Source organism: Tupaia chinensis, unplaced genomic scaffold (assembly GCF_000334495.1).
Source record: "Tupaia chinensis unplaced genomic scaffold, TupChi_1.0 Scaffold000612_1, whole genome shotgun sequence".
Lineage (NCBI taxonomy): Eukaryota > Metazoa > Chordata > Mammalia > Scandentia > Tupaiidae > Tupaia > Tupaia belangeri.
This window is the reverse complement of record NW_006160131.1, coordinates 4,954,714-4,978,876: the sequence shown is the minus strand read 5'-3', so window position 1 is coordinate 4,978,876 and position 24,163 is coordinate 4,954,714. Positions and strand designations below refer to the sequence as shown.

At 50.7% G+C, this 24,163-nt stretch overlaps 1 protein-coding gene and 1 pseudogene across 1 annotated transcript in view; both read right to left on the bottom strand.

Moving 5' to 3' along the window:
* The window catches only part of LOC106736030 (ubiquitin domain-containing protein 2 pseudogene), a 438-nt pseudogene extending 91 nt beyond the window's left edge, over positions 1–347 (bottom strand).
* Positions 348–1,712: 1,365 nt separating this feature from the next.
* LOC102482728 (ubiquitin domain-containing protein 2) overlaps positions 1,713–24,163 on the bottom strand; it is a 33,723-nt gene continuing 11,272 nt past the window's right edge. The window contains exons 2-4 of the mRNA XM_027775899.1: positions 15,975–16,211; positions 1,962–2,273; positions 1,713–1,780 (exon numbers count right to left, since the gene is read on the bottom strand). Of these exons, the coding sequence (XP_027631700.1) occupies positions 1,713–1,780; positions 1,962–2,273; positions 15,975–16,149 (555 nt within the window). The 5' untranslated portion in view covers positions 16,150–16,211. The remainder of the gene's footprint in view (positions 1,781–1,961; positions 2,274–15,974; positions 16,212–24,163) is intronic.

The following is a 24,163-nucleotide window of genomic DNA, read 5'->3' as shown; positions in this document are numbered from 1 at the left end:
GGCACTCTCAGCCCCCCCAGCCGCATCTTGTCGGTGAGAGGTCTGCCGGAGAAGAACCAGCGCTGGCTGCCCGGCTCCACGCCCTCCGCGGCGTGCAGCCGCCTCTTCATGTGGAACACCGTGTCCGTGCTGCGCACCACGAGCCTCAGGTCCTTGCCGGTGGAGAGGCGCAGACGGAGCTGGCACTCGTATCCGGAGTTGGGCGGGGGCTCAGGAATATCCAGAGTCTCTCTGTCACTCTTCTCCTCTATCATGTTGATTGGTGGTGCCAGGCAGTAGACCGGCAGCTGGTACCTGTTCCCCAGCTCGTCATAGCACTCCGTAAGCGCACCTTCAGAAAGGGGAGACGGAGGGAGAGGTTACGTGAGTGGTGGTCCGCTACGCTTCCCTGCAGCACGCCGCTGTCCAGAGAAATGACAGAGCGCTGATGCCAAGCACCGTCAGCTGACCCAAAACGGCCAAGTCTCAAGGCCGATTACTTGGGCATTGACATCCTTTTCTGTTAACCGAGACCCTGGCTCCTTACCCCTACCTCTCCTAAGTTACCTCAAGAACTAGCTCACAATTACATTAAAACAGAATGGAAATGCAAGTCCACAAAATTCAAATTTACTCATATTGTAAATGTATATACCAAATTAAGAACAAATTTAAACTACACGTTTTTTTAAAAATTTATTTACTTTTTTTTCAAGAGAGACTTTTGCTATAGGGCACGTACACTCACCAGAGAGACACAGAGAGGCAGAAAGGAAGAAATCACCCCCCGGGAGGATGTCCATGCTGCAATCCCTTCTTCCTTCTCTCGGGATCTTAGGTACACACATGCTCAGTGTGTTTTAGGCTGCTGGCTTGGAGATTCAAACCAGGGTAGACTACGTGAAAGTCCTGCGATGTAACCATTACGCCATCTGCTGGTCCCACTGGGATATCTTTTAAAGAAATTAAACTTAACCTTAACATATGGTGTGTGTGTGTGTGTGTGTATGTGTGTGTGTGTGTGTGTGTGTGTGTGTCCTTAAGCCCTGTTCCTCACAAGTGTACCAGAACAATTTTCTCAGTGCCTGGACATTTTTCTTTTAGGTTTTTGCTAAAGGGTATGTGTGCTCATTGGAGCAAGACGGAGACAGAGAGGGAAAGTGGGAAATGACTCCCTAGAGGAATGGCCATGCTGCAATCCCCTCTCCAGTCTCCTGGGATCCTGGGCATGCACGCACATGTGCCTGGCGTGATTTTCACGCTGCGGGGTCTACAGTTTGGACCGTGGTTCACCATGTGGGAGCCCAGTGTCTTAACCACTCGGCCAGAAGTCCTTCGTCCTAAGATCACAACCGAGAGACGGGCCTTCCCAGCTGTCACCAACGTGCTCATGAACCTCAGGCGCGCAGTGACGACAGGACAGCCCGGGGCGCTGTGCTCAGCCCCAGTTCTGCAGTCTATTACAGAGAAGCAAAGGGAGTGTGGCGTTTCTAAGCAGCTAGCTCAGGGGAAGGGAAAAGGCATTTATGGTTTTTAAAGACGTTATTAGCGGTTAATTTCTTTATAAAGCATAAACTACATTGATTTAATTATGGGGACTTCCCTTGGGAAGCTTGAAAGTGTAACTTAATGAATGCTTTAAGGTTATAATATATCCTTTCCTCAAACTGGAACATTAATGTTGATTATCAATTTAGATAAAAAATAAAACAGCCATATTCAACACATACAGGTTAGGAGTAGAGGGAGTCAGACACTGAGAAATGGCTGTCGATGAACGAAGGGGTTCGTGAGAGGGTCCCTGAGGTCAGCACCAAAAGGCACAAATTACGAAGCGTTCGCAACGAGCCCGGAATGGCTACCAAGCACCCCGCAGGTATGATCTGACCTGCCATGTAAGCTGCAGACGGCTCAGTCAGAAAGCAGGGCGCTTGGCCCCCCTCCTCTCCCGCCTGAGGAAACAGCAGCCCTGCGCTGCTCACCACACTGCACGGCACGGCGAGGTCTGCCGGAGAAGAACCAGCGCTGGCTGCCCGGCTCCACGCCCTCCGCGGCGTGCAGCCGCCTCTTCATGTGGAACACCGTGTCCGTGCTGCGCACCACGAGCCTCAGGTCCTTGCCGGTGGAGAGGCGCAGACGGAGCTGGCACTCGTATCCGGAGTTGGGCGGGGGCTCAGGAATATCCAGAGTCTCTCTGTCACTCTTCTCCTCTATCATGTTGATTGGTGGTGCCAGGCAGTAGACCGGCAGCTGGTACCTGTTCCCCAGCTCGTCATAGCACTCCGTAAGCGCACCTTCAGAAAGGGGAGACGGAGGGAGAGGTTACGTGAGTGGTGGTCCGCTACGCTTCCCTGCAGCACGCCGCTGTCCAGAGAAATGACAGAGCGCTGATGCCAAGCACCGTCAGCTGACCCAAAACGGCCAAGTCTCAAGGCCGATTACTTGGGCATTGACATCCTTTTCTGTTAACCGAGACCCTGGCTCCTTACCCCTACCTCTCCTAAGTTACCTCAAGAACTAGCTCACAATTACATTAAAACAGAATGGAAATGCAAGTCCACAAAATTCAAATTTACTCATATTGTAAATGTATATACCAAATTAAGAACAAATTTAAACTACACGTTTTTTTAAAAATTTATTTACTTTTTTTTCAAGAGAGACTTTTGCTATAGGGCACGTACACTCACCAGAGAGACACAGAGAGGCAGAAAGGAAGAAATCACCCCCCGGGAGGATGTCCATGCTGCAATCCCTTCTTCCTTCTCTCGGGATCTTAGGTACACACATGCTCAGTGTGTTTTAGGCTGCTGGCTTGGAGATTCAAACCAGGGTAGACTACGTGAAAGTCCTGCGATGTAACCATTACGCCATCTGCTGGTCCCACTGGGATATCTTTTAAAGAAATTAAACTTAACCTTAACATATGGTGTGTGTGTGTGTGTGTGTATGTGTGTGTGTGTGTGTGTGTGTGTGTGTCCTTAAGCCCTGTTCCTCACAAGTGTACCAGAACAATTTTCTCAGTGCCTGGACATTTTTCTTTTAGGTTTTTGCTAAAGGGTACGTGTGCTCATTGGAGCAAGACGGAGACAGAGAGGGAAAGTGGGAAATGACTCCCTAGAGGAATGGCCATGCTGCAATCCCCTCTCCAGTCTCCTGGGATCCTGGGCATGCACGCACATGTGCCTGGCGTGATTTTCACGCTGCGGGGTCTACAGTTTGGACCGTGGTTCACCATGTGGGAGCCCAGTGTCTTAACCACTCGGCCAGAAGTCCTTCGTCCTAAGATCACAACCGAGAGACGGGCCTTCCCAGCTGTCACCAACGTGCTCATGAACCTCAGGCGCGCAGTGACGACAGGACAGCCCGGGGCGCTGTGCTCAGCCCCAGTTCTGCAGTCTATTACAGAGAAGCAAAGGGAGTGTGGCGTTTCTAAGCAGCTAGCTCAGGGGAAGGGAAAAGGCATTTATGGTTTTTAAAGACGTTATTAGCGGTTAATTTCTTTATAAAGCATAAACTACATTGATTTAATTATGGGGACTTCCCTTGGGAAGCTTGAAAGTGTAACTTAATGAATGCTTTAAGGTTATAATATATCCTTTCCTCAAACTGGAACATTAATGTTGATTATCAATTTAGATAAAAAATAAAACAGCCATATTCAACACATACAGGTTAGGAGTAGAGGGAGTCAGACACTGAGAAATGGCTGTCGATGAACGAAGGGGTTCGTGAGAGGGTCCCTGAGGTCAGCACCAAAAGGCACAAATTACGAAGCGTTCGCAACGAGCCCGGAATGGCTACCAAGCACCCCGCAGGTATGATCTGACCTGCCATGTAAGCTGCAGACGGCTCAGTCAGAAAGCAGGGCGCTTGGCACCCCTCCTCTCCCGCCTGAGGAAACAGCAGCCCTGCGCTGCTCGCCACACTGCACGGCACGGCAGACGGTCTGCTTCGAGGACAGGGCGGCCTGCCAGCAGTCCCGCCAGTAAGCAGCGCACTGGAGTAAACAGTGCATTCATAAATACGGGTATAGGCAGTCATGCAGACTTCACTGTTTTTTCTTAAAACAAAATTATTATTATTATTAATTCACCAGAGAGAGACAGAGAGAGGGAAAGTGAGAAAGCAAGCCGCCAGGTCCAGGAATTGAACCATGGCTGGCCTTGTGAGGGTCCAGCACCTTAGCCACCAATGCCACCGGCTAGCCCACTTCACTGGTTTGGGGTTTGGTTTTGGTAGAGGGTGTGTGCGTTCTCCACAGAGAAAGGAAGGAAACACTCCCCACGGGCCAGGAAGCCCCCGGCCCACAGGGCAGTCACATGGCAGCCTCTCCCTCCGTCCGTCCAGGGCTCTGGGCAGGCGCGCACATGTCTGGAGTCTCTCTCGAGCTATCGGGTCCAGGACTCAAGCCACGCCTGGTCGTGTGGACCCAGCCGCCTCAGCCGGGTCAGAGCCGGCCCAGCCTCACTGTATGTCTACTCTGTATGCCCCAGACCTGAGGCAAGGCGGCAGCGTCTTTTGTGTCACGAGCTGGAAATGACAGCTAGGAAGGTCGAGTGGAGAGCTCACTGCAGACGGTGTCCTCACCAGGGAACACCTTCCGCCTCGCACCCTGTTGAGGGGGGCCCTGCTGAGGGGGGCTGAGCAGCGTCAGCTTCATAGAACACATTTACATAATGGTAGGGTTACACCGTTTCCTTTAAGAGGAGCACCATACCAAATCATGAACTGTAGAATCAAGAGACCGAGGTGAGATTTCCAGCCTTTTGATTAGTCATACAACTGCATTCTCTAAGCAGAAATAGCTTTCTCCAGGAGCAAAAAGAGGCAGGATAAGACTGACCGCTACAGGGGTCCTGGGTTGTGCACGCTTATCTTCACACACCACGACAGGTACAGATCAGCAGGGCTGCGAAGCCGGGCTACACTGCAGGGGGCGTCTGACGGTGAGGCACCCCACACTGCAGGGGGCGTCAGACGGTGAGGCACCCCACACTGCAGGGGGCGTCTGACGGAGAGGCACCCCACACTGCTGACAGGGGGTGTCAGACGGTGAGGCACCCCACACTGTAGGGGGCGTCTGACGGTGAGGTGAGGCACCCCACACTGCAGGCACGGGGTGTCAGACGGTGAGGCGCCCCACACTGCAGGGGGCATCAGACGGTGAGGCACCCCACACTGCAGGCAGGGGGTGTCAGACGGTGAGGCACCCCACACTGCAGGGGGCGTCAGATGGTGAGGCACCCCACACTGCAGGCAGGGTGTCAGACGATGAGGCACCCCGCACTGCAGGGGGCGTCTGACGGTGAGGTGAGGCACCCCACACTTGGAGCCTTCCTACAAGGGCACTGCCGACCCCCAAACATGCATTCCAGCAGGCACCGTGGCCCTTAGTACAGCTGAGCACTCACTTCTCACAATGGAGAGACGTCCTCCCCTCCTCTGCTCTTGAGCTCAGCAAAACAGGGTTTAGTTTTCAAATGTCAGGAAGAGAGAGGGAAAAACTTCGTGGAGCTGGACCCGCGGCCTCGTTGAGGGAGCCTGATCCTGTAGGGCCAGCTTGGAAAACACTGGGCTTGAGTGTGGGACTGCCCCAAGCCCTGGCGGCATGCAGAAACGCAGGTGTGGGGACTGTGGTGTGACCAGAACCCCCCAGGAGGGCGCCTCCTCCTTCTGTCTGCCTCTCTCTGCCAAGCACATGTGCCCTCTTGCAAAAACAAAAACAAAAACAAAAACAAAAACAAAAACAGGGCAGGTGAAGAAACAGACTACCAAGCAATGGAGAGACACGGGGCAATGCGGACACACAGCACTGAATGGAAGAGGCCAGCCTGGAAAAGCCACGACCTGTATGGTTCAACCGCGAGACGCGGTGGAAATCCAAACTATGGACGCAGCACAAAGACCACCGGGAGGCCAGCTGGCGGCGTGCTGGTGAGGCAGCTGGACCGCACATGGCCGAGCGCACGGTCTGAGTCCCGAGCGAGCGGTCACAGCCCCTGGGCTGCTTCCTCGCTTTCTGTCTCTCTGCAGTGTGCACATGCATCCTCTGGCAAATTAAAAAAAAAAAAGACCAATGGGCCCCAGGGGTTAGTGGAAAGGGAAGGCTGAGCGGGTGGACACAGAACTTCCAGGGCCAAGGAGCCATGCCCACTGCGCTGTCAACGGCAGACGCATGTCACAACAGGAGCCCTAAGGTGAACTAGGGACCTGGGAGAAACGGCTCAGCACAGGCTGAACAGATTTTTTTTTTTTAAGAATTATTTTATTTCACTTATCATCATCATTATTATCTGTCTAATATGACCAGAGGGAGAGAGAGACAGAAAGGGAAAGTAGGACAACAAGCTCCAGGTCCAGAACTCGAACTGCGGCCGGCCATGTGGGAGTCCAGCACCTTAACCACCACGCCACCTGCCAGCCCCAGGCTGACCTGCTTTAATAAACGCCCCGCCCTGGGGTTGGATGTGGATGAGGGGAGGCTCTGGCGTGCGGGGCAGGGGGCGGATGGAAAAGCTCTGGACCTTCTGCTCCATTTTTCCTATGAGCCAAAAACTCTCTAAAACATAAAGCCTATTAAAGGAAATAGGGGCAAAGTCCAGATCATTCAGTTAAATATGATTTAATTTCATTTTAAGGTGACAATTTTATGGGTTAGCCTCCACCCGAACTAAGTATCTGGGATCACAGTCTCAGTGAGAGGAACGCTGACTCTGCAGACCACGGCGGAGCGTGCCCGGAGTAGCTCACGCAGACTCGCTGCCTATGGCCAAATTCTGGACAGTTTATTCCCAGTCCTCCACCATTTATGGTCCCAGACCTTTTTTTTTCCTTTCCTTTTCTTTTTTTTCTTTTTTTGGAGAGGTTTTTGCTATAGGGCATGTGTGCTCGCCAGACAGACAGAGACAGACAGAAAGCGAGAAATCACCCCCCAGGGGAGATGGCCACGCCACAATCCCTTCTCCTCATTCTCCTCTCAGGATCTTGGGCACGCACTCACACGCGCCCAGCGTGAGTTTAAGCCACCGGGTCTGGGACTCGAACCACAGTCGACTATGTGGGAGTCCAGTGACATAGCCAGTATGCTAACTGCTGGTCCTGGCCCCTGACCTCTTACCAGACAGGGCTGCTCTACTGGCGGTGCCGCACCAGATAACCTCTTTAGGACCTACGGCGCATTCCGGAGTCCCGGCCTAACTTCGACTGAGTGCCCTGAAGTGCGTAGGGTACATCCGGCCACAGAGAAGAGGCGGTTACGAGCCAGCTGAGACCGGCCCGGCCCCAGAGCTCACAAGGGGAGCAGGCGGAGCACTCACTGCATAAGGTGGGCGAACCGGCACGAGGGAGTCAAGGCTGGGCTGGAGGTGTGGCTACAGCTCTGCAGAAAGAGCGTGTTCCAGCACGACTTTAAAAGACACAGCGAGCCAGCCCGTGGCATGGTAGTTAAGACAGCTGGATCCCGCATGGCTGATAACGTAGTTCAAGTCCCGGACCGGGCAGCCGGAGAAGCACTCCAATGCCTGTGTGTGCACGCCCCGGTCCTGGAAGCAGGGAGAGACAGTAGAGTGCAGTGTGTCTGCTCCCCGGGACGGGCGCACCTACTTCTCCCCATCTCTCCCTGCCAAGGGCATGCACTCTGGCAAAATCACTCACACACACACACACACACACACACACACACACACACACAGAAAAGAAGTGGAGGGCATTCCAAGAAATAGGGACGACACGGAAATCAGAATAAATATGAAGTAAGGAGCAAGTACTCGGGGCCTTGCTGCCGTGGACTGCGAAGTCACCACACGGGCAGTGGCGGCGAACCCTGGTGCGCAGACCAGGAGCTCGTACTCGCCCACAGGACACGGCAGAGCGCTCAGACGGGCACAGGGAGTACTCACCCACCAACGTCGTGTGATGTCCTGGTCTAGGTTTGTTGCCGTGCCACACAAAGCCTGAAGGTTATTTTATTTTAAAGGCTGCTATCGGATGTATACAACTCGCCAGATTAAGGGAGGGAGGGAGGGAGGGAGGGAGGGAAGGAAGGAAGGAAGGAAGGAAGGTGAGAAATCGCCCCCGGGAGGGATGACCATGCTGCAATCCTTTCTGCTGTCCCTCTCTCGGGATTCTGGGTGCGCATGCACACATGCCTGGCTTGTTCCTAAGACCACTGGGTCCGGGACTCAAACTGCACAGTCCATCCGGGATCTAGGCACGTTAACCACTGCGCCACCTGCTGGCGGGAGATTCGTTTCTAGTCTGCATGAGGGAGAATGACTATCATGGGGCACCTCCTGGCATAGCTGCCTGAGCACGGAAATGGAACCTTTTTTTTAAGACAGTGACTTGAGGGAAATGGCGGTAACTGGCAGGAACTAACGAGAGGTCAGATGTCACCCGAAACCAAAAGGAAACTAAAGTGTCGGGCAAGTAGAGAATTCAGGTCCTGATACTCTTGGTCGAGTGTGCACTGGCTCAGGTTTGGTGCGCTACCTCCGCTCACTTATCTGCAGGCAGGGCAGCGGCAGACTGGACAGGCTGAAGCAGGGTGAGGTTCTCCCTGCGCAAGTCCGCACGCCTCACGCCACCACGGCTCACTGCTCACGAGAGCACTGGGAAGGCACAGCCATTACCCCGTTTACAGATGAGGTGGAGGCCGAGGGAGAAGGACCTCTGCTCAGGGTCACACAGCTAGTGAACGGCAGTCAGACAGCCGGATTCCGGAGGAAGGAGGCGAGCAACAAGGAGGGGAGGCACAGGGCTTGGTTCTCAGGTTCGCGAGATCGTTAAGGGGAAGGAGGAAATGTCTGCGGACGAGAGCAAAACGCAGAGGACACGTACGAGAGGAATGGGAAGCCAGAGGTGAAACCGGACCGGTGAGAAACCAAACGCCAAATGCGTCCGACCACGTGTGCCCACATCAACGACAGGTCAGAGATGAAGCCCGGAAGGCAGCCCAGAGCGAAGGACAGTGACTGCGATCTCCCTGTTCAGGGGCTCGACGCTGCCATGCGGAGGGCCAGAATGGACGCGGCCCTGCTGCTGCCTCACAGCACTTGGGAGGAGCGAGAGCGACGGGGTGATGGGAGGTGGAGACGGCTGCTTAAAGAAGCCCAGTGCATGTAATCACTCGTTTACTCCAGAGACTTTTGCTACAGGGCACATGTGCTCACCAGAGAGACAGACAAAGACAAAGAGACAGCAAGAAATCTCCCCTACAGGGCGATGGCCATGCCACATTCCCTTCTCCTCCGCTCTCCTCTCAGATTTTGGGCAGGCAAGCACACATGCCGGGGTGAGTGTCAAGCTGCTAGGTCCAGGACTCGAACCAGTTTGGGAGTTTGGTGCCTTAACCACTACGCCACCTGCTGGCCCTAACCCAGTGAATTTAAACGCCAAAGGGAGGGGACCATGATAAAACTGGTAACGTATGGATATCTCTGGCTTTTTAAACATTCCTCTTAGCTTTGCTTGCATTTGTGATTTACGACAGGCCTCAGTCACCAGCCGGCCCGGAGGGTGTACTTCCTTCAGCAAGTCTTCACGAGGTTACCTTGCTCACCCAAGCCCAGAAGGTCTCTCCCTGTTTCTCACAAACCCATTACAGGCCCCGAGTCCGAGCAGAAGACAGATGGCCGCCAGGATAACGAGCCGCCAGGGTGTCACTTCCCTGGCCAGGAAGCCCTGCACTCCCTACGGCAGGAAGAAAGCTGCCAAGTCCCACCTGCCATCCTGATTCCAAACATAATTTTCTGAAGCTGCTTTTATTTATTTTTCATCTAGATAATTGTCAGATGTTCTGTTTTCTTTGGTCAACTGCTTTCAATTAGGTTACAAAATATTTCACTAGAAAACTACAGAGACCAAATAAAATTAGATGCTACATAATAAAAAGTTCCACTAAATGCCATTAAGCCTAATGCTTTTTTTTTCTCCTCAAGCCATCTTTCAGGCTAATCGGTTGAGATGTGATTTTAGCATCCATCGGTCCACTGCTTAGCCCTCTATGTCCTGACTCCTGGAAGACCTGGAGACTCTCAGTTAGGCGAGCAGGGTTGGAAAAGTTACAATCAATGTCCCCGTGATGGTTTCATGGGTGTGTACATGTCACAGCTGATCAAACTTCACTTTCAACATCTGCACTCACCACACTTCAATACACCTTGGTAAAAGGACAGGAAGGGGGACGGGAAAATGCCCTGACTGAGCTGAAAGAGCATCGTGTCCTGGAACTGCACTGAGGGTCTCTTCCAAAGCTGGTAGGAAAGGAAGTGTTTATTTCTGAGTTCTCCTTTCTAACTGACCCAGATATTTGACCTCTTCTATTTTCAACAACTGTGACCTTCTACTGCAAAGGAAGGGCTCCTCACTGAAGTGGGCCGACCGCTAAAAGGAATGAGAGCAGGGAAATGACAGGAAAAACAGTTCGCGAATGAAATGGCGGGGCTCATGCAGCGCAGCCCTCAGCCTGGTGGGGGAGACAGTGAGCACGGCTTTTCCCACGTGAGACAGGTGTGGAGCGGGACCGCGCCTGTGGGCGTGCCTGGCGCGTTTTTTTCAAACCGCTGCGTCTGGGACCTGAACTCTGCAGTCAGCCATGTAGACCCAGCCACCTGAGCCACCACGACACTGACTGGCCTGGGGCAGTGGCTCTGACGTTGGTCATGCCCAAACTTGAACCTAAACCCTCACTTTGGACGTGCTCAGTCTCCTTCCGTGAGGCGTGCGTCCCTAACTCGCGTGCTGCTGTAAGGGAAATGCACGCTCGGGCGCTCTGTGCACGCCGGGGATCCACGGGGCACGCACGGTGATTCCTCCTCTGAAGGAAGTTTTAAATCTCAGAGTCAGAACGATGGGGGAGCGCTCACTACCAGCAATGCTTTCATCCAGTCTGAGTCCACCGCTTCCCTCCTCACAGGGTTCCCTATAAACCTGAATCACAAGGGCCACCAAGGGCCAGCTGGCGGTGTGGTGGCTACGGTGCCTGGGTCCCACACGGCCAGCTGCGTAGTCCTAGGAGTCCTGGACCCTGCGGCTTACGGACCTTGCGGGCCATGTGTGCGTGCAGACCCAAACCCCAAAAGGAGGAGAAGCAATTATGGCTGACCGTTCCCCATGGGGAGGTGCTTTCCTACTTCCTCTCTCTCTCCCGCTTTGTCTCCTGCAAGTACTCATGCCCTCTGGCAAATTAAAAAAAAAAATCAAACCAAAGAGAAAAAATAAGAGGCCACCAAAATTATGCTTCACTTGGCTATTCTGAGCAGTCTTTCGGGAGCAGAGGGGCTCACAAAGCATCAGCCGTCCCATCGCCAGCACTCGGCCCTGCCAGGAGTCGGGCTTCAGGAGAAGCAGGGATGAGTTACGTCACCCCATCACGGCAGCTGTCTCGTGTGGCAGGAGCTCGGGCCTGGCATCTCTGTTAGCATGCACATGTGAAGAGCAGCTTAGCTTACAGGTAACTGCTAAAGTCACATGACTGTCAAACCAGCATTGAGAGGTTGCATAACATTTTACTGCAATCTTTAATTTTAGGGTTTTAGCTCTTTAAAAGAGGAAGGTGGTCCATTTAAAGCCCGCCTGGCTTTACAGAGGTACAGGCTGGGCTAGCACACCCCCTGGGACACGCTGGAACTTGCCTCTCCCACCCGACCACCAGAATGGTACAGAGGGTCTTATTTAGAGACAAGCATACTGACTCAGGAACAACCTCCTACCTTAGCTATTTCTGGGCCTTTATTGATCTAACTGAAGAAAAAATGTGACAGCAGCAGAGGAGTGGATAAATTTACACTTTATATCTCTAAACCATTTTTGATTCTTTGAAGAAAAGAGAGGGGAATGTGACATAACATTTAATTTATGATTAATCAGTCATCTGCTCCTTTATTACGGACCCGCCTCATTTCTAAACACTGTAACGGTCTGGTCAAAATTCATTTCTGGCGGGACCAGCAGTTAGCGTAATGGCTATGTCACTGGACTCCCACGTAGTCGACCGTGGTTCGCATCCTGGACCTGGTGGCTTAAAACTCACGCCAGGCGCGTGTGCGTGCGTGCCTAAGATCCCAAGAGGAGAATGGAGGAGAAGGGATTGTGGTGTGACCATCCCCCCTGGGGGGTGATTTCTCGCTTTCTGTCTCTCTGTCTCTCTCTGTTTGTCTGGCAAGCGCACGCACCCTATAGCAAAAACCTCTAAAAAAAAAATTTTCATTTCTGGTATAAGTATATCTTCTTGCCTTCGTTCCTAAGTTTTATGTTATGAATGAACTTATTGAGTTAAGTTTGTGAAATGAAAATCCTTATAAAAACCTTTAAAAGCAACCTAATTTTTTTAAAGAGAATTAAATTTATTTATTATTATTGCTATTTAATTTGCTATAGGGCACATGTGCTCATCAGAGTGTGAGAAAGTGAGAAAGCAAGCCGTCAAGTCCAGGACTCAAACCACGAATGGCCCCGTGGGAGTCCAGCGCCTTAACCACCACGCCACCTGCTGGCCCTAAGAGCAACCTAATTTTTTCATTAAAAAAAAAAAAAAAAGCACACATTAAAGGGGCCAGCAGGTGCCCCAGAGATTAGGAAAGCTGAATCCCACATGACCGACTCCGTGATTTGAGTCATGGACCTAATGGCTTGAGAACCATGCCAGAGGTGTGCGTGCATGCGTGCCCAAACTCTCAAGGGGAAAATGGAAGAGAGGGAATAGCAGTGCTGCCATCCTCCTGAGGAGGGACTTCTCACTGTCCCTTCTTTCTGTCTCTAGCAAGCACATGTGCCCTATAGCAAAAAAAAAGAAAGAAAAACAAAAACCTACACACATATAAATAAATATTTTTAAAGATTTGTGCTTAACCAGGCACTATGGTAAACAATTCACATTATTATCACATTTAATCAACATAACCACCTACTATGAGTAGATACCGACTGTCCATATTTTACAGATGAGAAAACTAAAGATGAGAAATGAATACTTTTCTAGACCGTTCACACGGATGAGCAGAAATGAGGGACTCGTGTCTCTGGAAGCCAGAGCTCATATCCAGCAGGGTCTGTGTGGGTCCCACCCTACATGGAACAAGTTACTTTGCCTCCATGGACTTTTACACGAGGCCATAATTGAAAGAAAACAACCAGATGCTTCTGTTGGTAACCCTGATAAATACAAAGTAAGGAATTCAAAGTGTCCAGGTTCTGGATCTAAGGAATCTAAATGAAGATAATCATGCAAATGCAACTTTTCTCCCACCTGCTAGCAGTCCTATATAAAATATATTCTACTTGGAGAAACGGAGGATATAAGCATTAAAACAAGGATGACAAGGGACCAGCAGACGGTGTGATGGTTAAGTTGCTGGACTCCCACATAGCCAACCATGGTTAGAATCCTGAACCTGGTGGCTCGAAACTCACACCGTGTGTGTGTGTGTGTGCGTGCGCACCCAAAATCCCAAGAGGAGAATGGGGAAGGGACTACAGCGTGGCCATCCCTCCTGTGGGTGATTTCTCCCTTTCTGTCCTTCTGGTGAGCGCACAAGCCCTATCACAAAAATCTCTCTAAGAAAAGTACAAAGCTATTTGTAAAGGAAAGCTCCTCCATTTGCGATAAAGGTATATAAAGGTATATAAAGACAGTGATTACAGAGCTGAAAAATGTACAGGGAGTCAGATGAGACCCGTGCCGCCCATCCCCAGTCAAGTGAGGCAAAGGACTTAGACTATCCATGAAAATCGGAACTGAACAGTCATACGGAAATAGCTTTCTATTTTAAATTCTTCAAATGAAGGAGGGATCTTTTCTCCCCCTAACCGCCAGAGGGTACACGGGCTCACCAGGGACAGAAAGATAAGGAAGAAAGCAGCCTCCAAGGGGGCATGGTCATATCACAACCCCGTCTTCATTCTGGGGATTCTGCTGAGATTTGGGGTACACTGCACAGGTGTCCAGTATGCTTTCCAAGCCACAAAAGCCAGGATTCAAACTGAAGTAGGCCTTGAAGGCTCCAGCGTCCGTAACCACTTGGCGCTAGGGGAAGGCTCTAGGAGAGATTGTTCGCAGTGGTTTGAGTCTCGGACCTGGCAACTTGTTTTCTTGCTTTCCCTCTCCCCCTACCCTCTCTCTTTTTTTCTGGTGACTGCATGTGCCCTGTAGCAAATTAAAAAAATAATAATGGTGATGATAAATAAAGTTAAGCAAATAGTTTTTGGTTTTGTTTTTTTGTTTTTTTTTTGAGAGAGAGATTTTCGTTATAGGGCGTGTACGCTTGCCAGAAAGACAGAGAGAGACAGAAAGCGAGAAATCACTCCCCGGGGGGGATGGCCACGCCGCAATCCCTTCTCCTCCATTCTCCTCTCGGGATCTTGGGCACGCACGCACACGCACCTAGCGTGAGTTTAAGCCACCAGGTCCGGTACTCAAACTGCAGTTGACTATGTGGGAGTCCAGCGACATAGCCATTACGCTAACTGCTGGTCCCAGTAGATAGTTTATTTTAAGAACAGACAGCCGTTAAAAAAAGAATGTTTTGGGACCAGCAGGTGGCACAATAGTTACATTGCTGGACTCCTATGTAGTCAAATGTAGTTTGAATCCCAGACCTGGCGGCTTAAACACACCAGGCGCATGTGTATGTGCCCAAAATTCCGAGAGGAGAATGGAGAAGGGACTTCAGCATGGCCATCCCCTCTGGGGTGTGATTTCTTACTTTCTGTCTCTGTCTCTCCAGTAAGCACACATCCCCCATAGCAAAAATCTCTCAAAAAAAAAAGCAGCCAACAGATGGCGTGGTCATTAAGGGCATGGAACTCCCATATGGTTGACTGTGGTTCGAGTCCCAGACCTGGCAACTTGTTTTCTCACTCCTCCCCCCTCACTCTGTCAAATTAAAATAAGTAAAGTTAAATAAAATAATAATTTATTAAAAAAAGAATGTTTCTTGGAAAGACAATTAGTAAATGAGTGGCAATTTAGAAAGCTGGCAAGGGTAGTTTTTCTTTCTTTTTCTTCTAAATTTGCTAAAGAGTGCATACACTCACCAGAAAAGGACAGGTGGGAGGAGGAAGAAGGGCGAGAGAGGTGAGAAAGTACTCTCTAGGGAGTATGGCCACACCAGTTTCCGGGGATTCTGGACACATGCACACGCACACACACTTGGTGTGTTTCTCAAGCCACTGGTCCAGGACTTGAACTGTGCAGCGGGACCCAGCTGCCCAACCGCTACACCACCAGCTGGTCCAAGGACAGTAAGTGACACAGATTCAAAGGACATAAAACAGACGACTGAGTCATAAAGTGCACTGTGTCTCCAAGAATGGAGACAAGCAAAGGAGAAATGGGGGAGAAGACAACGAAGGCATAACCACGAATGGCCAACGATGCAAGGGGGCATGAGTGGTGACCAACTACGTGGGCAAGTCAGTCCAGAAACAATAACGTGGAACACTAAGAGTAAAGTCAACGTGGCAATATGGAACTCCAAAGAATGATGAAATACAAATTTAACATCTAAATCTAAGAATAGCATAACAAGACTTTTGAATTTTTTTTTACTTATGGTCTGTACACTTGTGGGGCTTGGGGGAAGTCGTGAGAAAGCACCCCCTTGGAGGGATGACCATGCTACAACCCCTTCTTCACACACACACGCTCACGCACACACATGCCCAGTGAATTGTTCAAGCTGCAGAGGGGCCAGGGACGGGTAGGGCAGCGGGGGCAGAGAAGAGGCCTGGATGGAGAACCAGGTTACGTGGAAGCCAGGGAAGCCAGATTACCAAGTGCTCCCTTTTCTGAGATTAAAGAGTATTAAAACAACATAAAGTAGCCAAACACACAAGTAAAACCGTCTCTAGCTGAAAGATACACCAAGAATCCCAGAGGAAGGGCACTCCCTGCTCTGTTCAGAAGGAAACCCCAAGAATAATGTGCATCCCGGAAACGGAGCCCCTCTCCGCGTCTCCCACGGAAACCGCTTGGCCCTCCCGGCAGTACCCACCGTGTGGCAAGGTGATGCTGGCCCCGTCAATGATCGCTTGTGCCAGTTCATGATCGTTGCTCTCGAAAGCATGGGCAGCAGCCTTCAAGGCATCCCAGATCTCTTTGCGGCCTTCGAAAGCTGGTGCGGTATCCCAGAATTCATCCCTCTTGCTGCGCAGCTGCCCATCTGTCATAGGGTAATCGCTTTTCCATTTCGGTTTCTCCTTTCTCAAAGGCTGGTTACGACCTAGAGCAACTGAGACGGAAAGTAAAAGACGAATATCAAAACCTGAATTTATGGAACATATCAAAGGTTATCTGACTGTGCCTCTTTAGGATCCTATCAGCAACGTTATGGAAGCTTGCCTACTAATTTCTGCGTTCTGAAATCCCTCTAGCCATCTTAGAACTAGGAGAGCAGACAGACACACGAGATGGCTCTAAGTACAACTTACAGGGAGACAAGCCAGCAGCTCCTCTCCACGGGGTGCCCCCTCCAAAGGACTGCGAAAACATTAAGGTGGGAACAAACGCACCTCTGATGGGAGAGGTGGGGGACAGGGCATCCACGCAACACCTCTGTCTCTCCCCCTCAATTCTGCTGTGACTCTTAGACTGCTCTGAGGAAATTAAATCTTTTTTAAAATGAGAAGTTTCGTATTGTTAGTTAAAAAAAACAAAACCCTGCCTAGAAGAGCTGGAGTAAATGTTTCATCAGGCTACTGTGGCAGGGCGCAGAGCAGTCAGGCTGGGTGGGGGCTGGCTCTCTGGCCTGGCGGTTAGGGCGGCCGGATCCCCCATGGCAGACTGCTCAGAGGGCACGGTCACATGGGTGCGTTCTCCCTCTCCCTCTCCCCCTCCCCCTGTCTCTCTGGCAAGGGCACACCCACTAGCAAAAATGAAAAAGTCAAGGGATGCCAGAAAAGAGAGCAAGTTACACGGGGAAAACCAAACGGCGACAGTGGCTGGAACCTCAGGACCTACAAGACCAGGAAGTAGGAGCTGAGAAGCCCCAAAGTGCTTTCCAGTGTCCAGAGGAAGAATGCCAAACCACCAGGTCCCTGAATGCTCCCTCTGCCATCCTGCTTCGAACATCTAAGAGCAGGGAACACCTTTCTGTAACTCCAAAAGGGGCCAGATTAGGAAGGAGCAGGCGCAGGCAGGAGCAGCTCACTTTCCGGGGAGAACGAGGAATGGAACAGACGATTCCTTACACTGAACCGAGGGGTAGCTCTCAACCACAAGGGGCAGGAACTACAACCCACTGCTCTAGTTTCAAGCCGAGAGGAGAAAACAGGGCAAGAGCCCGCTTGCGTCCGCCTGTCCTGAGCGGAGCATCGCCCTCGGAAGTGGCCCAGGGCAGCAGTGAGGGGCTCATCTGACGCGGCAGCCCTGCACCTCGGTACTGCCTTGGCACATGACCGCTGGCCCATTTTCACGGGTCACACCGAAATACAAAGTCAGGTTCACCTACGGCACCATAGATTTTACAGTGTCATAGATTTTTTTAAAAAGTTTGCTAGGTGAGAGAACAGGTAAAAGAAAATAGGAGTCTGATGAGAAGATACGAGTGCTGAGAAAGAGTGGGTGGGGAATAAATGACAGAGCTGGTGGGAAGAAGAGGGGTGTGTGTCAAAACTCAGTGTTCTATATTTAATTGCAGGAAGAATAGCAGTTCAAGCGAAATTACTCACAAGCTGGTCCTAAAGCACCCATGAAATTAACTAGCTCCCTCCTTGGTGAGGGCCAAGTGAAATCTGGGCCATGCCGAACAGGAAATAAATGGGCCTGGCCCCGCAGGCAGTCTCTACACCGTCCCCAGGCTGTGCTCCCAGACATGGATTAAACCTTATCTCAAGGCTTATCTCGAGGCAGCTGACTTTGGGTCTCCTATCCTCAGCCTCAGGGAGGGACCCCACGCCTCCTCCAGCGGCTCCCGGCTCCCACCGTGCCTGTCGGGCTTCTGCCTTGTCCCAATGGATGCTCAGCAGGTGAACTCCAGTCTGGAGAGCAGGGCAGGAGAGCCGCCCATGTAGGAGCGGGATTGAATCCGCAGCATGTATAAGCACCTACGAAGGCCGTGGGCGTGCCCACCAGGTTTATCCAAACGTGAGAAACACAATCCCTAGTAAGGACTCTGCTTGGCATCTTCTACAGCACGACAAAGACAGAGAGGGGGCAGCTCTCAAAAGGGTGTTCGGAGTACGTCCGGGGATCACAGCCCAGCCGCCAAGTCCGCCGACAGGGGAGCGGAGGTGAATGCTGTGTCCTGCCACGCTGCCCTTTAGGAGAGTTATGAAAGTTTATGAACGATACTTGGAATTAATTTTTTTGGAGATTTATGCTATAGATTCAGAGAGACAGAAAGTGAGAAATCACCCCCCGGGGGTGGCCAAGCCGCAATCCCTTCTCCTCCATTCTCTTATTGGGATCTGAGGCAGACACACACACATGCCTACCAGGAGTTTCAAACTTTCAAGTCCAGGACTCGAACCATGGTCAGCCATGTGGGAGTCCAGTGACATAACCAGTATGCCATCTGCTGGTCTGCAATACTCAATATTAACTTAATGAACAGAAGTGGAAGGGAGGATGGAATAAAATATCTATTTGAATGAGACTCAGATATCAATTTGAATAAGGTTTCAGGTCTGAGTAGCTCTGAGGAATCATCTAGCCTCATGTATATTAAATGTACCAGAGAGAGACCTTAGCATAAATTTCCCACCACTGAGAGACTCAAAAGGCAGAGGCAAAACCACCACGAAAACCCTCCAGAATCTCCACACTGCAACTGAAGTAGCTGGAACAGGCCCTCGGAGAGACCCGGCAGAAACAATTCACAACAAAGGTAGAAAATACTTTTTATTTTCAGAAAATATCCTCTTTTCTCCCTATTAACCCAGATTTTCTACTCCTTACAAAAACTTACCCACAACTCACCACCTCCCGCAAAGCCTTTTCTATTTTTGGAGAGGCTTTTTATTTTTGCTATAGGGTGCATGTGCTCGCCAGAAAGACAGACAGAAAGCGAGAAATGACCCCCCAGGGGGATGGCCATGCCACAATCCCTTCCCCTCCATTCTCTTCTTGGGATCTCGGGCACGCACGCACACGCACCCGGTATGAGTTTAAGCACCGGATCTGGGACTCAAACCACATGGGAGTCCAGTGACAGAGTCATTACGCCATCTGCTGGTTCCCCAAAGCCTTTTATCTTTGTTTGGAGAGGTTTTTGCTATAGGGCGTGTGCGCTCGCCAGAAAGGCAGAGAGACAGAGAGATAGAAAGCGAGAAATCACCCCCCAGGGGGGATGGTCATGCCACAATCCCTTCTCCTCCATTCTCCTCTCGGGATCTAGGACATGCAGTCACAGGCGCCCGGCGTGAGTTTAAGCTGTTGGGTCTGAGACTCAAACCGCGGTCGACTACGTGGGAGTCCAGCGACACAGCCATTACACTAACTGCTGGTCCCCCAAAAAGCCTTCCCCCCCTCTTGCCATAGGCATGTGTGCTCACAAGAGAGAGACAGACATGGAGAGAGGAAAGTGAGAACTCACCCCCCAGGTAGGATGGGCATGCTGCAATCCCTCCTCCTCTATCTTCCTTTCAGGATCTTGGACCTGCACGCACACGGGTGCCCTAGTCCAGGCCTCGAACCGTGCAGTTGGCCATATGGGATCCAGTGCCTTAACCACTGCCCCTCCTGCTGGTCCTCTCCAAGCCTTTTAATCAGATCAGCTACTCCTTACCTTTCCTTGCGACCTTTGTGTCTTCCCACTCTGACTACCGCACTGGAAGCCCAAGGGAGCCGTGCTGCTCAGATGGAATTCAGCGCGTACTCTCAAATACGCCGCCGTGCGATCGGGGCAGACCAAACACTCCTTTCGATATTTTATTCAGAAGACAAATCGGGCCAGCTCAGTGGTGCGGTGGTCCTGGCAGGGGTCCTGGCCTGCTCACCTGAACAAGCAGCACTGGCACACGCACACGCACGCACACGCACGCAGGCTGCGCTGGCTGGAAGCCCACGACGCCCCGCTGGCCGCACTTCTCCCCCGTGCTCTGTGAGCACATGCGCTCTCATGGCGAGTGAGGAAAACAAGAAAAGTGACTTTCAAAATGGGGATTACAGTTGTTTCTTGCTTTTGGCTTTTCTTTGAAAACTTTGATTCCAAGTCCCCCTCCCCCTTCTTTTTAAAATCCTTTCATGAGAGCAAGCAAGAGTGAGTACAGAAGACAGGCGCCAGGACTGGCTCCCATCACACTGCGATCCCCTCCCCAGTGGGCCCGCCAGCAGAGTGACAGGACAGTGCTCGCACACCTGCCTGTCCTGTGTGCTTCAGGCCAATCTGGGATCTGAACCCCATCCGCCCTGTGACCTCAGTACTGCGGAGCGGCTCACGAGTCACCTGCGCCACCACAAGAAGGCTGAAACCTTGACTTACTCTGTGGCTCTTCAAAGGGAAGGTCATTTATAATCAATGGATACGGTAAAAATAAAGATACGATCTGAGCAATACACTGAGCTGTCGGGAAAATCATGACGCATTTTGGCATAGAAAAATACACCTCGACTTTGCCGGTGACCTAATAGCTCTAATGGTTTGAAAAATGGAAGCATCGATTCCCCAATAAGGGGATTTCAAAAAGTTCACGGAGGGGAGGGGCACAGGCAGAGAAAGCACTCCCCGAGGGGACGGCCAGCTGTCCTGCCTTTCTCCCCAGCTCTCCCTCCTGGGGGGGGTGGGGCGCCTAAGCACCTGCACGTTTCTCAAGCCACTGGCCCCGGATTCAAACCACACTCAGCCACGTGGGCTCCAGTTGCTTACGCACCACACCACTGGCTGGCCCACTCATGCTTATAACCTAAAGCTTATAAAAGTTAAGCTTTTTAAGGCATCATCATTTTAAGGCAGGTATGTGGTTTTGAATGCTGTCTGAGGCGGCTCTGCTGGTCCTGAGAGAGTAGCCACTTACTAACAAACTGAGCACACCAGCGGGCGAGAGGCCAGCACACTGCATCGCAAGACAGCTGCAGAAGTCCTTGGCAATTAAGTCACCTCCCTCAACAAAGCGGCTCTATAGACTGAACGTTACGTAAGATTGCCATGAAGGGACAGGATCCATGGCTCGGTGGCTAGGGAAGCTGGAAGCCACGTGGCCGACCATGCGGTTTGAGTTCCAGACCTGATGACTTAAATATCATGTCCAGGTCTGTGTGTACTGTCAGATAACCTGAAAGAAGGGCACCATGGAGAAGGGATTACAGCATATCCCCTGGGGGTAGGGCTACTTCCTCCTCACCCTCTCTCTGGTGAGCGCATATGCCTTCTAGCAGTGACTGAGAACTTGGTGACAAAACCCAGCCACCTCCAACTCCTATCAAATTCTGGTAAGCTCAGGGTCTCGGTTTACTGGGTGAGGACAATGGCTAAAGCATTATACTCTTCGGAATGTAAGGGCAGAGGGGTGGGGACACACCCAAGTCCAGGAGGCCCGCGACCTCCATTCTACGTTCACTGTAACGCTGTGAGCATGTCAGCCAGCACAGACAGAACGAAACGAGAAGCCCAAGAACCAGAGAGAGAGGAAGCCCTCACTGCAGATGAGGACCCATGACGGAAAACCAAGAAAATCAACACCAAAATTAAATGATAAAGAGAATTCAATACAGTGGCAAGATACAAAACATGCGCCTTCTTGGGAATCAGCAGGTGGCATGATGGTTGGGACGCTGGGTACCCACGTGGGCAACCATGGTTTGAGTCTTGGACCCGGTGGCTTGCTTTCTTACTTTCCCTTTCTCTCTCTCTCTCTGGTGAGTGATACACCCTATAGCAAATTCAACTAATAATAGTAATAACAACAAATAAAATTAATTTCTTTTAAAAAAAAAGGAGTGAGTCTTCTCATATACCCAAATATCCAGCTAGAAGATGTAATGGAAGAAAAGTCTCATTTGTAATAGCAACAGTAAAAAATAAAGCGTTTAGAACTCAATACCTATAACAGGAAAAATAATCCTAACTCCTCAAATGCAAAACTAAGCTTGAACAAAATGAAGACAACTCTTGACCTTGAATTAGAGGGTTTGACCTCACAAAGATGTCAATCCTCCCCATATTAATATCTACACTTAATATGATCCCAGTGAGAATTATTCTTCCCCTGAAATACAGGAGGTAAGCTGATTCTCCAATTCAAATGGAAAAACAAACAAGGATAAGAAAACCCTGACTATGAGGTGTACAAAGGAAGCTGGCTGTACCAGGTGTCAGACTGTACTGGAAGACCTCTACATTCAAAATGGTATAAACTGAGCCAGCAGATGGCGAGGTGGTTAAGGTGCTCGACTCCCACATGCCTGACCTTGGTTTGAGTCCCAGACCCAGTGGCTTGAAAAACACGCCTGGCCCGTGTGCGAGCATGCCCAAAATCCCAAAAAGAAAATGGAAGAAAAGGGATTGCAGCATGGCCATCTGGGGGCCGGGGGGCAGTGATTTCTCCACTTCCCTTACTCAGCGTCTCTCCGGTGAGTGCACTGAAAAACAAAAACAAAACAAAAAAACTAAAAAAAAAAAAGTATAAGGGGCTGACAGGTGGCATGGTGGTTAAGGGCTCTGGACTCCCACATGGCCAACTGTGGTACGAGTCCTGGACCTGGTGGCTTGCTTTCTCACCCACCCCCACCCACCCTGCTCTGTCCCTCTCTGGTAAAATTAAAATAAATTAATTAATTAAATTAAATAATTCTTTTTAAAAAGGGTGTAAGAAACACAGATCATTAAATCAACAAAACGGAATGACGTTCGTGAATAAATTCACATACATATTGATATTTAGTATATGAGAAAGGCATGATCTTAAACCATTCCAGGAAAATGGCATTTTAATAAACAGCGTTGGGACCTGACAGTCATTTGGAAAATGAAAGAACTACATTCATACTTGACACCGTACACCAGGATAGACACAACGTGAGCAGCCGTAAAATGACAAAAGTAACCGTGAAAACTAAGAACACACAGATACTAGAGTAAAACACAGATTAGTTGTTCCATAACTGGGGAACAGAGAATGTTTTCTCTAAAAGCAATGAGAAAAGACTGATACATTTAATCTCATGTAAGTAAACTGTTGCACAAGGACAGAAGGAGTCAAAACACCAAGGACAAACCTGGAGAAAATATCTGCAATTTGCTGTCACAGGGGCCAATCCCACTCACATAAAAAACTCTTAAAAACGGAGAAGGGGGACAGCCGGTATAGCCTGGTACTGAAGGCGGCTAAATCCACGTGGCCGGCTATGTGGTTCACGTCCCGAGCCTGGTGGCTTACAAATCATGCCAGGCGTATGTGCGCGAGTGCCCAAAACCCCGAAAGAAGATGCAGAAGGGACTGCGCTGTGACTGTCGCCGCCCCCAGGCCAGGCAGTGCCTCTCACACCTCTCGGCTGGTCTCCAGTAAGCACACATGCCCATAGCTTACTGCTTTAATGATACCAGCTCTTCACAATCACTTTCAGAAAACGAAAAAGCAGGGGGAATACTACCCGATTCGATTTATGACAGACTGTACTGCTAGCAAGTACGTTATGAAGAACTACTGGCTAGTACGTCTCGCACACACAGACGCAAAGGTGAAACGAAGCCCTGTCACCCATTCACAAGCTTCGAGAAGGAACAGCTACAGACCTGCACGTGAGGAACACGGATACCCTTGGGCAGGAGGAAACTGAGGGACACCTGCGTCTACTGAAGGGCTGCAGTGGGTCAGAGGTGACGACACGAGCAAACATACATTAAAGCTATTTCAACCTCTTAGATATAATAGAGCGACCTCAGCAAGCAGGCCAAGTGAGGACTTCCAAAAATCCTTTCCTCAAAATGCAATGCCAGGGGCCAGCAGTTAGCGTAATGGCTATGTCACTGGACTCCCACGAGGCCGACCATGGTTTGAGTCCCAGACCTGGTGGCTTAAACTCACGCCGGGCGTGTGTGCATGTGTGCCCAAGATCCCGAGAGGAGAATGGAGGAGAAGGGATTGCGGCGTGGCCATCCCCCCACCAGGGGGGTGATTTATCGCTTTCTGTCTCTCTGTCTCTGTCTGTTTGGCGAGTGCACGCGCCCTGTAGCAAAAACCTCTCCAAAAAAAAAAAAAAGTTATTTATGGGGCTGGCAGGGGGGGTGGGGGTTAAGGGGGGTGG